Source organism: Macaca fascicularis, chromosome 3 (genome assembly GCF_037993035.2).
Source record: "Macaca fascicularis isolate 582-1 chromosome 3, T2T-MFA8v1.1".
Lineage (NCBI taxonomy): Eukaryota > Metazoa > Chordata > Mammalia > Primates > Cercopithecidae > Macaca > Macaca fascicularis.
In genome coordinates this window covers 188,501,685-188,519,416 of record NC_088377.1, presented here as the reverse complement: position 1 = coordinate 188,519,416, position 17,732 = coordinate 188,501,685, and the positions used below count along the sequence as shown (strand labels likewise).

Sequence of the window (17,732 nt, the reverse complement as noted above, 5' to 3'; positions counted from 1 at the left end):
TCTTATCCAAGACAGGATCCAGGCTAGGATCACATATTACAGGTAGGTATCATGTCCCTTTAATTTTCTTTTACCTAGACTAACTCCTTAGCCTTTTAGTGTCTCTTATCACACTGATACGTCTGCAATGTATTCTCCTTTCTTTTTTTAGTGGAACATTCCTCATAGAATATTCTTCAATTTTGGTTTGACTTTTGTTTTCTCATAATACTTTACATCCACTTACATTCTTCATGGGCTATTACATGTACGATGATGGGTCCTTCTCAGTTCACTGCCTCTGGAGGTGCAGTGTCTGCTTCTCATCTGTAATTTTTATTTTGATTACCCAGTTAAGATGTTTAATTTCCTTTTTATAAATATTATTCATTTCCCTTGCAACTTGTAAGTAATTTGTAAGAGACACTTTAAGACCATATAAATTTACTTCTCCCCATCAAAACTCTCCATATCCTTTACTTTTATTACCATTAATGTCTTATGCCAGAACTAGTATTTACCATGATGGTTGCAAATGATGACTTCACTTCCCAACTCTAGCACCCTTTCACATTTCCTAGTCAGAAGTTCGTATTCTACTATAAGCAAGACACCTCTATTCTCCCCCACTTTATCTATCTATTGCCTGCCTATCTATCTATCTATCTATCTATCTATCTATCTATCTATCTATCTATCTATCTATCTATCATCTATCTCTATCTATCTGTCTGTCTACCTACCTATCTACCTACCTATCATCTATATAGACTTAAGCATTTCTATTTTTTCTAAAGGTGTGCAATTTGTTACTGTCCTTAACTATTTTGGTGTTCAAATTGTCCAGGTTTGACCAATATGAATTACTTCAAGTTGGCTCTTACGTAATTTTGTTATTAACCATCGTTTTTCCTTTCTTACTGGCATAACAGGATGTGCTGAATTTAACAAATTTCTTTCTCGACCACAACATGGTAACATTTTTCTAACTAGATCTGATTGCTTTTAGATGATAATTGTATTAATAACTAAAGTCTATCTTAGGTGTGCTTAGTGTTATTGCAATATTTTTGTTTCTAGATCCATCCAGCTGTTAGAGCTATTTAGTATGTAGTATGTAAGTATATATGTATGCATATACTCATTAACACACATATGTATTTTTAAGTAGGCTTCTTTCTTGTCTTCTCTCATTCCACTTATGTTTCTTATTTCCTTCATGGTGAGAACCTTGGCCCCCAACACAATTGACATATCACTCATTTGCTCAATTTACAGTACATTTAAATATGTTCAGAATTGCTTCTGCTGTATATACGTGTTTCCTCATTTCTTCTTTCTTAAACAAGAGTTAACATACAATAAACGCTCTTTGTACCTTTCTTTTTTCACGAAACAACATATCCAGCAAATCCACCCCATGTCAACTCATATTTTCTCAGTTTTCTTCACAGCTGCTGTGTATTTTTTTGAATATATAGCCTAGTTTATTCAACCAATCTTCTATATTTGGTCATAAAGATAGTTTCCAATATTTTGTAATTACAAATACAACTGCAAAAAATAACTTTGTTCATATGAGTTTTTATGTTATTGGAGCTGTATTGTTAGGGTAAATTCCTAGTATTGAGATGGTTGGGTTGAAGAATAAATGCAGTTTTAATTCTGCTGGATATTGCCAATCCCCCTCTATAGCTATTGTTCTATTGGGCATGCTCATCAGGAGTGTATGAGAATGCTGGTTCCCCAAATTCTTGCCAAAAGAGTGTATTACCAACCTTTTAGGTCTTTGCCAACCAGATGGGTGAGATATAGTATCCCCATAGAGGATTAATTTGTATTTCTCTTTTCATTGTACATTTGTATGCATGTAAACACAGTTTTATATACTTTGTTTGAGTTTCCTTTTCATGTTTTTGCCTGTTTCTATATTTTCTCAATTTTAATTGGTAGATATTATAGACACAGACATTTTCTCTGTTAGCATCAATTATACACAGATGGCAGTTATAATACAAAAATAAGATTAATAAATTTAGGCTTTCATCCTACAAAGAGAACAACAGCAACAACAATAATACTAACAAACACAAAAATCAAAAGCAAGTAGGAGTAGCCACAGCTTGGTTTACCTGTCAGTCCCTGTGCATGCCAACTATACACTATGATGTCTGTTTCATATGCATTCATTCCTTTTCAAACCAGAGGCAATGATGGCCAGACATATTTCTTTAGAAATACCCTCTTCATCAGCAAATAATACTATATGCTATACTGAGTATCTATGTATTAAGTGTGAGTAGATCCCCGAGTACTCATATCATGCTGAATTTACATAAAGAGTAACATAATGTCCCTATATATTGCAAGTAGGCTCTTAAGACCCTTTGCTAAGCTCCCTGGTTACCCTTTCATCTGGCCCACTGGTTTTCTCCCACAATTATCTTTGGTACTAGGGAGTTATTCCAATAATAGTTCCTGGTTTCTTTCATTCCTGTTCCATCAGCGGTGTACCTTGATTCAACTTGTCACTGAATTTTAATTTAAATAGGAAAACAGCACACATAAACATACAGCTTGATGCATTTGCACAAGTGTAAGCAGCACTTTAGTCAATAAACCAAGAATTATCAACACGTCTAAGACTTCTTTGTATCCTGTTCTAGCCATGACCCTTCAACAGAGGAAACCACCATCTAGATTACTAACTGCATGGACCCAGGTCCGGCATGGATTGGAGATTGCCAGACATCCATGCCTTTGGCACCAGTCCCTTGCCATTATGCTCAGCAGCATCAAGCTGCCTCCAGGTCTGAAGGGAGGATAAGCTTTGCAGCCTCAGCCAGTATTCCCAGCCTCCTTCTCATCTCCCCACTGCTGCAAACTCTGTTGTTTTCTCTCCTATAGAAATCCTAAGCTTTTCATGTGCTCCCACACATGCCATTTTGGACAGTTTGACCTCTAATAGATGTAGGTGTGTGCAGCATTCTCAATATTATTAAATATAAATTAAGATAATAAACATTATTGTTTACAAATTGTAAACCTAATTATAGCTGCATATTCAAACATTCACTAAACTCCACAATTCGGTAGATCTGTTAACAAGTATTTACTAAGCACATTCAACAGTCAAGGTAGTTTCCTAGCTGATGAGAGCCAACATTTAACAAGACAAAATAAGCCCCTCAAACAACTCACCTATAATCAAAAACGATGATATCTTCTTAATTGTGGTATAATAGAGAAAGCAAAGACTATTGGGGACATAAAGCCAAGGAAAAAGCCTTGTCTCTTACCTTTCAGGATGTTGCTACAGTAATTGACACAAAAAGTGCTTACCAGGTAAGGACTCAGTGAATGGTGGTTATTATTGGCAATGATATTTGATTTTAGTAAAAATGCCAAACATCTCTGCACTTCAATTGAATAAGCTAAGAAATAGGTTAAATTCCATTAAATATCCATAAGTTTGATATTATTTGGGGGGAGATTAATAGTTATTGTATAGTAAGAGTTGAGAGAGTGTGTGTGTGTACATGTGCCTTTGTTTTATTTCACAATCAGTAATCCCAAATCCTAACATACAATATACCTGAATGATGATATTTTGTTTTTGATTTTAAAATTTGAAACCAGCATCATTGGCATTCTTCCTTATATTAAGCAAAGGTAAAATGCAATACTTTTATTAATATTTCAAGAGAAAACTGACATATTAAAGATATTTCATCATCCCTTTTTATTTAACATATCATGTAAAAACCCATTGGATATTCCTACTATGTCATAATCACAAAATCTTTTCAAAGGGACTGGACATTTCTTTTGTATTGGTTTGGTTTCTGTTATCAAATACTTGTTTGTTCCAGGCTGAATGTGAAGAGCCTGAATAACTTTATGATAAATTCACAGTCTTTTTCTCTTGCTCTAGGCTGTCATACACAGCTCTATTTTCCAATTTGTGTACTGTAACAAAGCTGAAAAATACACAAACGAGACAGTCACTGTGCGTATAGAATGAACAATTGTGCTTGCTAAGTGCATAAGATAAACAATGACTTCGCCATGGGCAACTCAGTTTTCATATCTGAAGTGGAGTGAATGTGTTTCTTAACCTTCTCTGAAGAATACTGGGAGAACTAATGAAACCTGCCATTTTCAAGCAGATACTAGTATAATCCAAATGAAATTAGCAATTCAACCCCAAGATGTAATTGGGGAAAGCTGTTTTAGCTTTGGGAGAGCTCTTTTCTTTGCTGATAGAAAAATTATCCATCATTGTTTAGAAGGCAGGTTTGCTGGAATCCAGTTTTTAATAAATAATGACTGTATCTCAAAGAATTACATGATATTGATAGTGTTAAATGGTGTGTAATGCAGAATAAACTACTGTATGGAGTTTGAAACTAGGACTTTTTGTTTTGTTTTGTTTTTGTTTTGTTTTTGTTTTGTTTTTTGAGACAGAGTCTTGCTCTGTAAAGCAGGCTGGAGTGCAGTGGCGCGATCTCAGCTCACTGCAAGCTCCGCCTCCCGGGTTCCCGCCATTCTCCTGCCTCAGCCTCCCGAGTAGCTGGGACTACAGGCGCCCGCCACCACGCCCGGCTAATTTTTTGTATTTTTAGTGGAGACGGGGTTTCACCATGTTAGCCAGGATGGTCTCGATCTCCTGACCTCGTGATCCGCCCGCCTCGGCCTCCCAAAGTGCTGGGATTACAGGCGTGAGCCACCGCGCCCAGCCGACATGTTTTTTAAGGTCAAAGATTTCTTTGGGGACAGGGTGGGAGACTGATTCTTTAAGTGTCTTTGGTTCATTTGCTATCTAGGACAGAATAATTCTGTAAATGATTGCAAAGAGTCATATATAAGTAGTCATCAACCAATCTTTCATGTTTGATTCTAGCATATTTTCTGAGTTAATGAAGGTTGACGCACAACTCCTCTTAGAAGACACTGTCTTTCTTACAAGATCATCCTTATTCTTGCTTACCAGACACAGTCCTACCAACACCCCAGTGGTAGCAAATAACTTTTAATGTCATAATTTCATAAAGCACTTGCCTACTAGTTGTTATGAGTTTAATTTTGTGCCCGCAAAATTCTTATGTTCATGTTCCAATCCCCAGTGTCTCAGAATGTTATATTTGGAAACAGCTTCTTTGCATATATAGTTAGTATGAAGTCATACAAGAGTAAAGTGGATTCTAAACAAATACATTATTTCTAAAATGAATGCCATATAAAATGAAAAACAAGGCTGGCCACAGTGACTCATGCCTATAATCCTAACAATTTGGGAGGCTGAGTGGGAGGACTGCTTGAGTGTAGGAGTTCAAGACCCACCTGGACAACAAAGTGAGAAGCATCACTACAAAAACAAAAAAAAAATTAAAATTATCTGGGCACGGTGACATCCACCTGTAGTCCCAGCTACTCAGAAGGCTGAGGCAAAGGATCCATGGGCTCAGGAGTTGGAGCTTGCAGTAAGCTATGATCACATCACTGCACTCTAGCCTGGGTGGCAGAGCAATACCATAAAACACACACACACACACACACACACACACAGAAGAAAGATGATAATAAAGCAACACAGGGAGAAGACGGCCACCTGTAAGCCAAGGTGAGAGTGCTAGAGCAGGCTGTTCCCTCACCGCCCTCACAGGAGGAGACAGCCCTGCCAACGCCTTGATACTGGACTTCTGGCCTCCAGAACCGTGAGAGAGTAAGTTTCTGTTGTTTAAGCCACCCAGTTTATGGTACTTCATTATGGCAGCCCTAGCAAACTAATACAATAGGGTAAGTAGTGCTTTTTTTAAAAATTGAAAACAGCAACACCAACAATAGCATTAAAGATCAAGATCTTCTACCATTTAAGCTCTGTGATCTTAGGTAAGATCCCGAACCTCAATCTTTGTATTGAAAATTAGAAAAAAGGCCAGGCGCAGTGGCTCATGCCTGTAATTCCAGCACTCTGGGAGGCCGAGGCTAGTGGATCACCAGAGGTCAGGAGTTCGAGTCCAGCCTAGCCAACATGGCAAAACCCAACCTCTATTGAAAATACAAAAATTAGTCGGGTATGGTGGCAGGTACCTGTAATCCCAGCTACTCGGGAGGCTGAGGCAGGAGAATTGCTTGAACTTGGGAGGCAGAGGTTGCAGTGAGCAGAGTTTGGCACCCTGCACTACAGCCTGGGTGACAGAGCGAGACTCTGTTTAAAAAAATAAATAATAAATAAAATAAAAATACCAACATCTTATATACAAGCACTGTATTACAGTTTAAATGCTGAGATCACTAAGTTTCACATGGCCTGTGAAACGAATGGATGACCAGGGTCATAGTGGCGGGGAACACAGGCTGGTTAGGCTGCTCTGGTTTCCTATCCTAGCTCCACTGTTTGATTAGTTCAGTGTAGTTTTTTTATTATTTTATTTTTATTTTATTTTGGGGGTGTGTTCCTTGAAACAGGAAATGTGATATTTACTCAACCATTACAAAATTTTTTTGCTTTCATATAGGGATATATTGTGAAATGATTACCACAATAAGTTAGTTAACACATCCATTGCCCAGTCTCACCACGTGCCCCAGGGAAAGCTGTACTTTCTCTAATCCTCAATCTCTGCAGCCGAAAATAGGGCTTAATCATAAAAATAATAATCTACGTCCTCACATATTAGTTGTTTTGAAGATTAAATGATATAAAGCACATTAAACACTTAAGGAACCCCCAATAAATGTTGGTTGACTGTTATTATTTATCAATTTGTGCAGCTGAAGTTTTCTGAATTTCTGTTAAATGACAGGAGTTTTCATAGACATCTTCCAAGCTGCATATTAATATCATTATAAAGCATTTTAATGGCAATTACAATAGACTCGTTCACTGTCTCATCAAAATATATTGGTGAAGTTCATCGGAGAAATGCAGATACTTATCTCAAACATTAGTTTCATTTGGAAACGGACAGAATTTTTTCTAGAAGCCAGAGTCTATGCTTTACTCTTGCTCTAGACTCCTGAAAAGGCATAGATGGTGAATGAACCTTTCAGACAGCCTGTCAGCACTATATCTTTTTTCCAGAATCACAATGTTCATTTCACTGCAGCCTATAATCAAACTAGTTAACTCAAGCAAACCAAATTTATTTGCCAAGACATTTTAACATTCTAGTAGTTCTCTCCTAAAGTCAACATTGGCTAAATTAGCTACCTGTAAAACAGTATGCATAAGTGAAACACATAGAACGGGATCTTCACAGTGTCCAGGGGCATAAGCATCCTGAAAGCTGTGCAAGATGACCTGGGCTTTTGTTTAAAGCTATTGTAGTGTTTTTTGCTGTCCTGGCAATTAAAATATATTATTCTCAATGCTAGACCTATTATTAACGACTTACTTGCATTCTTTTTATCACTTTTAATATAGTATTCTACAAACATTAATGATAACATTCATAATAATACTGATAAATAGGAGAAAGTGAAACAAGAGGAAGATAAGAAGAGACTATATTCATGGGGCGTTGTTCTAAACAATTTAGTTCTGATTAATTTATTTCTCACAAAAATCCTGTAAGGTAAATACAATTATATCACTTTTACACCTAAGGCCCATAGAAGGTTGATTGACATAGTTAAATGTGCACCACGAGAAAGTGTTGGAGCAGAGTTTAGATATTTGAGGTTCGGTCCAGAGCCCATGCTTTCTTGTTCTGTAAATATCGTGTCTGCATTCAACAGTATTTTCAATTAGTCAAAATGCGCAGGGGTTCATTATAGTAATGGAACTTCTTGCTGAACCAAAATAAGTATTTGAATCCATATTGAGTAGTGAGGTCAGTATACCTGGATTCAAGGTTCCGATTTAAATGACATCATGGTTCTCAGCCTCAGCTTACTCATCTACAGAATGAGATACTTCAATTCAGTTGTAAACTCAGAAACATCTGTTTTGTACTCTGCAGTGAGCTCTATATGACGAATGGTACAGAGATAAAACGTGTGTCCTAGGAGACTGCATAAACTCCAAGGTTTTTCCAAACTTAGATATTTACATTATATAAATCAAGCATTACAGATTCATAGGATATAATTTCAGAGCTTTTTATTTTAAAAAGTCAGCTTTTCACTGGGTGCGGTGGCTCACCCCTATAATCCCAGCACTTTGGGAGGCCTAGGTGGGTGTATCACTTGAGGCCAGGACTTTAAGACCAGCCTGGCCAACATGGTGAAACCCCATCTTTACTAAAAATACAAACATTAACCAGGGATGGTGGCGCATGCCTGTTATCCCAGTTACTTGAGAGGCTGAAGCAGGAGAATTGTTTGAACTTGGGAGGCAAAGGTTGCAATGAGCTGAAATCACTACTGCATTCCAGCCTGGGCAACAGAGCGAGACTCTGTCTCTAAGTAAATAAATATAGGTCAGGTTTTTATTTTGCTGCATGTCAGAAAGTCAGGAAAAACTGACTTTTTAAATTATTTATAGAATCCCACTCTCCATTCCTACCTATTTCAGCAGAAGATTCGTCTGCTTGAAATGACTTCCTGCCCCTCTTCTCTGAGCGACCAACTCCTTATCTACTTAGCCAATGGTAGGTAGCTCCTCAAGAAGCCTTTGCTGGACCCAACCACTCTGAATAAGACAGCTTTCTTTGTGTTCCCAGAACAACCTAGGCAAGCACCTCTCTATCTGAACATAGAGTCATACAATATACTTATAAATGCCTATGTTTAGCCTTATCACTAGTTTATTTACCCCTAGAAGACAGTCATTGTGCTTGTGTTTTGGTCTGTTTATCCCTAGCCTCAGTAAATAGTAGGTGCTCAGTGAGTGCCTGTTTATCAAAGCTCACTCTCTTTTTCATGATAAATCTGTCTGCAATTTTCTCTGTAAATTCTAGTTTTTCTAATTCTACCTTCTGGTTTGGAAACACAAATGCTGATGCTCATTCCTCTTTCTCATGAGAGTTCTTCAAATATCAAAAGCAATGCTGTCTATCTTGGAGGTATATACGAATCACTGGTGAATGTCGCTAAACTGTAGATTCTGATCAGTACATCTGGGTTAAGGCCTCTGAGATTCTGCATCTCTGACAAGCTCCCGGGTGTTCCTGGTGCAGCTGGTTTCTCCTTTCATGGCTAACCAGCATAAACTGTTTCGGTTAATACTCATAAGCCTATTTTGGAGTCTGCTTACCATACCCTTTTCAGTTGGCCTAAGAAGACATAGAGAAGTACTATAGACAAAAATGGGTTATTTCTTTCCAAAGTTAATGACTTTATGAAGTGAATGTATTAAACTGAATCTAATGAAAACATCCTAGTCATATTTTCACCGAAGTTTCTTTTAAAAATTTATCTCTAAAAAAACTTTCCAGGCACAATTCATATGGCAATGCATAGGACTCGATGTGATAATGAGGAGGCCCATGATTTGAATGGCATAAATTAGCATTCTCAATTATATTTACAAATGAGTCATTCATCATTTCAGGCTGGGAAGCACAGATGTATGTAATACAGTACACATGCCAATACACTAATAGAAAAACGTTATTATAAAGTGGAAGTAACAGGCTATTTTAAATTTTCAAGAAAAGAGTCAATATACTATGTTAATGCACCTAGAAATCACAAATGTATAAAATAATTGAGTGATTAATATGTTCCAGACATTGCTCTAAACCCTTTGTGTGACTTTTTCACTTAATACCTACAACCTCTATTGAGGTAAATACTATTCACATAAGTGACTAGACTCATTTTACAGATCGGGAACTTTAGGTGCAGAAAGCTTAAAGAATCTGCATGAAGATACACAGATCTATGTTACCAAAATTGTATGGTTGGCCTAGGTGGTCCGACTCCAGAATGTAACATTGAATTACTCATTTCACTGCCTCTCAGGAGTCTTCAGGCACATAAGAAGCAGGATTTACTGTGCACTAAATTCCCCAAAATAAGCATACTAGTATTCCTCTAAGTTACCACTTGAGCAGAGTAGAAACATACATCTTAAAAGAAAGAACTGGTATCTTATTCAAATTATTTGTAGGTACCCATTTATCAACACATTATATAAATGTGTGTTTACTTGGAGTTATTTAGCCTCATGTAACCTAAATCTAACCTTGACATGATTACAAAAAAAAAAGTTAGCATTGAGTTCAATGTAAAATAAAACACCTGAAAATATTAGTATAATTGATAACAAACCTCATTTCAGGGATGCTTTAAAAATTAGAATAATTACATATATCCTATTTTATCTCATAGATGAAAAATACATTATACTGTGAGGAACTATACTGTTCTTTTACAGCCTGTAAGAAATCGTCTGAGATTATAACATTTTCCTTTATCTAATAATATATGCCAATAATATATTCAATATTATCAACAGCATCTTTTTATGTTCCAAATTTTAGAAAAATATGACATGCATAACCATATTTGTTAGAACAGTTCTATTTATGTAGAATATTGAGTCTCATAAATTGTCCCAAGAAACCTCATGACCTTTTAAAATGAGAATCTCACCATACAAATGTGTATTTAGAAAGGTGATCAAAATTCACTAGCAGAGGCATTACGGTATATGCAAAAGGATCTGGAATATCCACTCAACTTATTAAAATTCATGAGACTTTAAAAATATTATCCAGCCTAAGAGGAGTATAAACAGAAAAATCTATTTCACAGAAATAAGAAGCTTATTCTGAAATCACCTTGGAAATTGTTTTTTCTATACAAGTCCTGAAGATTTTTACCCCATTTATAGCAAAGATAATTTTAGAAAGTTTTTGATGCAGATTATTCTGATGTGTTTTATTTCTCAATAAGCTAACTACAAAATTATTTTGAATATGTCCGCCTGATCCTTTACCCAGATAACCAATGGCAGCAAGAATGTGGATGTTTACGTAAAGAAGCAAGGGTAGTACTTGTCTACTGGGGAAAAGAATCACATTCGTGTCCTAAGGGAAGGAGAAGTTATTATCTGATGGAAGATGTAGGCACAGGCGACAGGATGGTTGCCATCCTGACTTTCATATGCAGACAAAATTCTAGATCTTTTGAAAGAATATAAGTACACTACTGAACTGTAACACAATGGCATTTATGTTTTATATTCATACTGGGAACAGATTTTTAAGTGATTTGGAAAATTAGTGCAACCACTGTAACAAATGGTTGAAAAGACAGGACAGAACAATCCATTCATTTTTAAACAGTGTCCCCTTAAATGGCTCATTGGACACAAGGCCATCATTATGGTAACAGATAATTTGTTACAAGCACTGCAGTGGCACCTGGCACAGAGCTAAGTCTACCGGTCACGCCTCACTGACCCAGCCTGCGCCGCACTGTCTAAACATGTATTTTCCATTCGTTAATCGGATGTTATGACCGAGATTTGCACACATTCTACCTCCAACTTTAAGTAACATTTCCTTAATCTAAAATATTGTCAGATATTTTCAATCATGAATAAGAGTAAAAGGTAAAGTGAATCTGAAAAGCATAGAAGGAGACTAAAAAATTCTGAAAATTGTCATTGCTGACCATTCTCACTGAAAAGACATACTAAACTAGATTTGGAGCATGCTTCTACAATTGGGAATTGATGACACACATGTTTCTAATCTTTATAGCTTGAAAAATTTCTTTACTTATATAATCTCACTTAAATATCTCAATAGGAATTATATCTATTTCTCAGATTAGGATTTCAGGTACAGAGAAATAAAGTCAAATCTCCAAGTTTATAAAACAAACAAATGAAACAAGATACATGAATTCAAACCTTTCGACTCCGTATCTTGACTTTTGCTTGCCAAATGACTAATTATAGGCTAATCCAAAAGGATATTTTGAGAACTGTTATTTTATAAATATTGGCTGATGGAATATGTAATTAAAAAGAAAGTAGAGACTGCGTGGTCCAGCTTATACCTTGATATTCAGAAAATCCAAATGTTTCATAAATGAAACTGCTAACTATTGTATTTGTCTTCTAGATATTTGAAATGTTTTAAATTTCTTGAAACAATGAAGCTTTATGTATATGCATATGTATATGGGAAAAGCATATATGTGACAAAGAGATCTGGGTTTTGAAAATAAGTAATCTATTTAATATTTCTGAGAGAATATGAACTTATTTATCCCTATATTCTTGATAAGTATCTAACCATGTAATTTAAATATGATGAAATAGTTCTGTAGAATTCTCCATCTAATAGATGCAGTGGTAACAAATTGCAGTCTAATCCTTATTTAAAATTAACAAAATGGATCAAAACTGTTCTTAAAAATAATAATATACAAGCGTGTTTTCATGATTAGGAAGTATTTTTTAAAGAAAAATAAAAACTGTGTTCATATGACTGGTAAATTTGTAGTACGTTACTATCCTAAAAAATAATAGTGGTGTGTAAAGAAGGCATTCACTGCTATTACTCCAGTTTCCTATTTTGGCTCTGAATATCTGCATTCAAAATCCAGTAATTGAATTTCCCAAGCAAAACAGGCCTCTTAGCAAAAGCCTGCTGGAATTCTTATTTAATATAATGTTTAATGGACTTCTGATACAAAATGCTTACACAGAATACTTCCTGTCTCTAACAGATTATACTTAGGAAACTTGAAAACATTTCAAGATAATCATGCAAATTAGAGTTGGTGGCGTATGTAGATGTAATGATTTTTGGGGGCAATTTTATTTACCTTTTACATTGGAAAAGAGGTTCTAAATAGAAGGAAATTATATTGTAGATAAAGTATAAAGAATTCTTTTATGCTCAGTATCATCAAAGAGGAATGGAAGGTTTGACTAGTTAAGCCCATTTAGAAACTCAGATCATTGAATATTAAGTATTCAGATAAACCGTTATTTAGGAATCTTTCAGGAGCCATTCTCCTTCCATAATGCAAGATTCATGACTCTAAAACCTTGTGAAACTGTCATAATTCACATATACATGACTTGTTCTTTGCTTATTTTAATATATTATACAATAGTGATAAAATGACTCAGAATATCCATATGAATATTTAATAAGAATATTATAAAAATTACTGATGTTTCCCATTTCCCCAACAATCAGAAAAAACATAACCATGGACATTTGTTTAAAATTATATTCATGTGATTGAATATACATTATCTTCTATGCTTCTCAGGTAAACAATCATTATAAAATGGATAGTAAAAACAATTTCAAAAGTACATAAAATTTTACATCTTATAAGGCGTTTTCCATCAAAAAGTCATCCAATCTTCTCTAGATCAGAATTCTCTTCAAGTCCAGTATACATAATGTTAAGTAGTAGTGGATTTAAAAACTCTAGTATTTAATACCATTTTTAATAAACTTAATCCCCAAGAGTACTTTTTGATGAAATTTGTAAATGCTAAATTTTAATCACTTAATGAATAAGACGACATAGCCCTAAAATATTCAAGAATTTTTAGAAGTTAATGAACTTTATCTCTTTTAGAATACATTAAAGGATTGGACTCTTTTTTGTATTAGCAAGGATTAAAACATTTCTGCCATAGATTATTAAATAATGTAATCATTATGTTGCAGGCCTATTGGTACTGAAATATATTTTGCAATATTTAGATTGTGTCTCTGATATGGTTTGGGTCTGTGTTCCCACCAAAATCTCATGTCAAATTGTAATTCCCAGGGTTGGAAGAGAGGCCTGATAGTAGGTGATTGGATCATGGGGGTGGACTTCCTCCTTGCTGTTCTACTGATAGTGAGTGAATTGTCAGGAGATCTGGTTGTTTAAAAGTGTAGGATACCCCCTTCTCTCTCTTCCTCCTGCTCCAGGCATGTAAGACATGCCTGCTTCCCCTACACCTTCTGCCATGATTGTAAGTTTCCTGAGGCCTCCAAAGCCATGCTTCCTATACAGCCTGTGGAATCGTGAGCCAATTCAAACTCTTTTCTTTATAAATTACCCAGTCTCAGGTATTTCTTTAGAGCAGGTCAAAAATAGACTAATATAATCTCCAACTTGTTTTGATTTTTAAAATTTTATAATTAGCTCACTACTAACTTCTTCTAGAAATAATCACTCATCGCTCATCATGTAGTGTACTGATTTTTAATAAGAAACATATTATTTGAAAGGAAGAAACAAAGTGAACACCAGAAAGGGAGAAGATGATAGAAATGCACCTTTATCACCTTAAGATGGAAAGTCCTATAAGTAGACACAGCATACCTTTACAATTTGTGATATTTTCACTACATGACATCCTTGTCTCCCTGACTCGACCATTATTATTTTACGTAATATCAAGAGTCCAAGGCCAGGTGTGGTGGCTCACACCTGGAATCCCAGCACTTTGGGAGGCCAAGGCAAGTAGGTTGACGTCAGGTTGAATTCCTGAGATCAGGAATTCAAGAGCAGCCTGACCAATCTGGTGAAACCCTGTCTCTACTAAAAATACAAAAAAAAAATTAGTCAGGCATGGTGATGGATGCCTGTAATCCTAGCTACTCAGGAGGCTGAGGCAGGAGAATTGCTTGAATCCAGGAGACTGAGGTTTCAGGGAGCCAAGATCACACCACTGCACTCCAGCCTGGGCAACAAGAGCAAAACTCCGTCTCAAAAATAAATAAATAAATAAATAAATAAATAAATAAATAAATAAATAAGTCCAAGACAACCTGAGCAATTTTATCCTCTTTAGCCCTTTTTCCTTATGTCTCTGCACTTAGCCATCCTTAACTGTTCAATATTTGATAGATACATTAAAGTTCAAGTATTTTAGCACCTATCTTTATTACTATCTTGGCACATTATGAGAGGAGAGGATTTGAACACTCTTAATTTTGAGAGGAAGACTTTACAAATACAAAAGTGTGAACAGTATTTCTGTTCTGATATGGAGAACAGTATTTCAGAGTCTGACATGTAACCCCTCAAGTAATTTTACCAACATGCTTATTTGATCTTAGTTTAGAAATCACAGAAAGTAAACCCCTCAAGCAATTTTACCAACATGCTCATTTGATCTTAGTTTAGAAACCACAGAAAGTTAGAAAACAATGAGTGCTTTGGGTTTTAGAAGAGTTTGTGATCTAAGCCTTAACTGTTCACTCTCATTTGTTTGTTCTGCTGTTTGGTTGGTTGGTCGCTTGATTTCTCCCTCCCCTTCCCGCCACCCAACTCCCTTACTCCTCCTTCTTCCCCTCTCTCTCTGCCAAATTTTAAGGGCAACCCTTTCAAATTTTCTGTTCTCCTCTTCCTTTTCAGCATATACTTTCTCTACCCCCTTCCTAACTGTAGACTGAAAACCATTCTAAAATATGATATTCAGTGTTCACTGTACATTAGATTCACCATCGGAGCTGTAAAATCCCAAAGCCCAGGCTGCACCTTAGACCAATTACATTCAAGTCTCTGGGGTTGGGACACAAGGGTCTGTATGTTTTAAAGTTCTCTAGCTAATTCTACTGTGTATTCAGGCCTGATAATCACTTTCTATAAATCATGCCTGAGCATTTGAATGATCTCAATTGTGAGATGAAGACATTTTAGAAAGAGGCATTTTTCCCACTACTTGCTTTCTGTAACTTATACATCCTCATACACAAATAATTATTTCCATATAATTATGACTTGAAAGGAGTTATTTCTAAAGTTCTACTCAAGCAGACACATTTTTTATTCACAGGACATTATATCCTTATTTCATATACTACTATAGAAATGAACATCCACTTTAGCTCAAAATTATAAACTCTTGTTACTTAGAAAAAAACAATTGGGGACTTTTAAAATACAAAGTCTACAAGAGTGATTCATGATAAAGTTAAAAATACCCAGCACTCTGCCTAATACTGTGAAGGACATGATTTCAAAAGTGAACCCTTTCCTCTTCCTTTTTTTCCCCCTTCCCCTTTCATCCTCTCCTTTTCCTCCTCCTCCTCATCTTTTTCTTCTTCTTCTTCTGGTTTAATATTGATGACATTACTTGATTTTGGTCATGCCTGCTTTTTAAAATAATTGAACCAAAATAGAACACTTAAATTTTACGGTTAATAATTTATTCAAATTATTATGTGGTGAATATTTGATTGAATACATACAACTTTTTAAGTTAATAGAGATGTTTTAAGAACAAATGGGTTAAGCTTTATTCTCTTCTTTCATAATAAAGGAATAAAGTGAATATGGATCTGTAATAAGTGTTTAAGACACTATTATAAAATGGACAATTTCTTTTCTTAACATCTATCACGGCTCTTACTTCTCTAAATTATATTCTTCATAATTTCAATATTTTCCTTCAATTGAAGATCTCTGTCTTCAGAAAAGTTATCAGTATCATTAATCACGATTTCAGCTTATATGATTCTGGTCTCATTGATCTGGGTGTTCCTTTCATCTACGTGCTTTAAAACTTCCTCAGATGATTCAAATTCATAGTGCCGATCGAGAATCATTGCTTTAACCATTGGATAGAAATTACAGCCTGAAGAAACTTTCTTCCATCAACAATGATGAATAAATAAGGTTTCTCAATGATTTTAATAGATAAATATTGATGACTATATATGCTTAGTAAATCCTGTGCCATTTTCTAATATTTCCAACCCAATTCTGTGTCTTTGCTTTCCTGCCAGTGACTTACCCAGATATTCCCATCTTGATGATAGGGTTTCCAATTTCTCCCTGTGTCGCTGTAGAGCATCCGGTACTGGGTCACCCAATCTGAGCTGCTATATCTTCCTTGGGTTGCAATGGCACTGATCTGCTTCCGATTGCCAAAGTCAACCTGAAGCCATTGATAATGGTCACTGTCTGATGGAGACCATCCCCCAGCACCTGAAGATGGGCAGAGGCAAGATTGAAAAATGAATATTTAAATTTGAACTTGTACAACTGACAATGGAATATTCTACATATCTTAATTGGCCTTGGCAGTGCTCTATTTCACAGATATATTATGAAGTATCCTTTATAGATGCCATTGAGACTTCAACTAATATTCTTCCAGCTGGTAACATTGATTCTTTAACCTCTTTATGGTGTAATTATGTGCTCATTTTCTCCTGAGCAAATGTCTTCATAATTCCTCAATTAGATCTTATTAGTACATGTCAAAGTCTAATTGGCTGAGGGTTGATCAATTCACCATAAACTCTTCAGCTAAAATCATGAGAAAAATGTAACTATCCAATTTTTTTCTGTCATGTAAACTTTACTATTTAATAAATTATGAATTTAAAACAAGCAATTATACACAATTTTTAATATATTTTTCTCATGAATTTTAGTAGAAAAATATTTGCAATTCTTAAGATGAGCCTAATCTTACATTAATTTCCTGTACCACTGAGATGTACAGGGAGGTATATATCAAATCAGGCAGTATGGTTACTTAACACTTAGAAGATATACAGACAGTATCTCTGGAAAGACATATTTCTAGAAAAATAAGATACTAAGCAAAGTTAAATCTCTTTTGGCAAAATATAATAATTGCTTAGCAAATAGTAAAAATGTAAAAACATTTGTTAGTAAAATGGCACGAATATAGATCAATATTCTTAATTTATAGTAATATTTAAAATAACTAGGGTTGCACACAAAATAAGTTACAGAAAATATGGCCTAATGTTAGTGCTAAGAGGCACTATAATTTTTAAGGTGAGTTCAGCTACTAAAGAGAATAAATGATAGAAAAATACTCAATAGGTTATCCAATGTGCAATATA

The 17,732-nt window shown here is 35.3% G+C and overlaps 1 protein-coding gene across 1 annotated transcript in view; it reads right to left on the bottom strand.

Moving 5' to 3' along the window:
• The window catches only part of CNTNAP2 (contactin associated protein 2), a 2,262,889-nt gene that overhangs the window by 1,547,605 nt on the left and 697,552 nt on the right, over nt 1-17,732 (bottom strand). Inside the window, exon 3 of the mRNA XM_015447321.4 lies at nt 16,646-16,839. Coding sequence (XP_015302807.3) covers nt 16,646-16,839 — 194 coding nt within the window. The remainder of the gene's footprint in view (nt 1-16,645; nt 16,840-17,732) is intronic.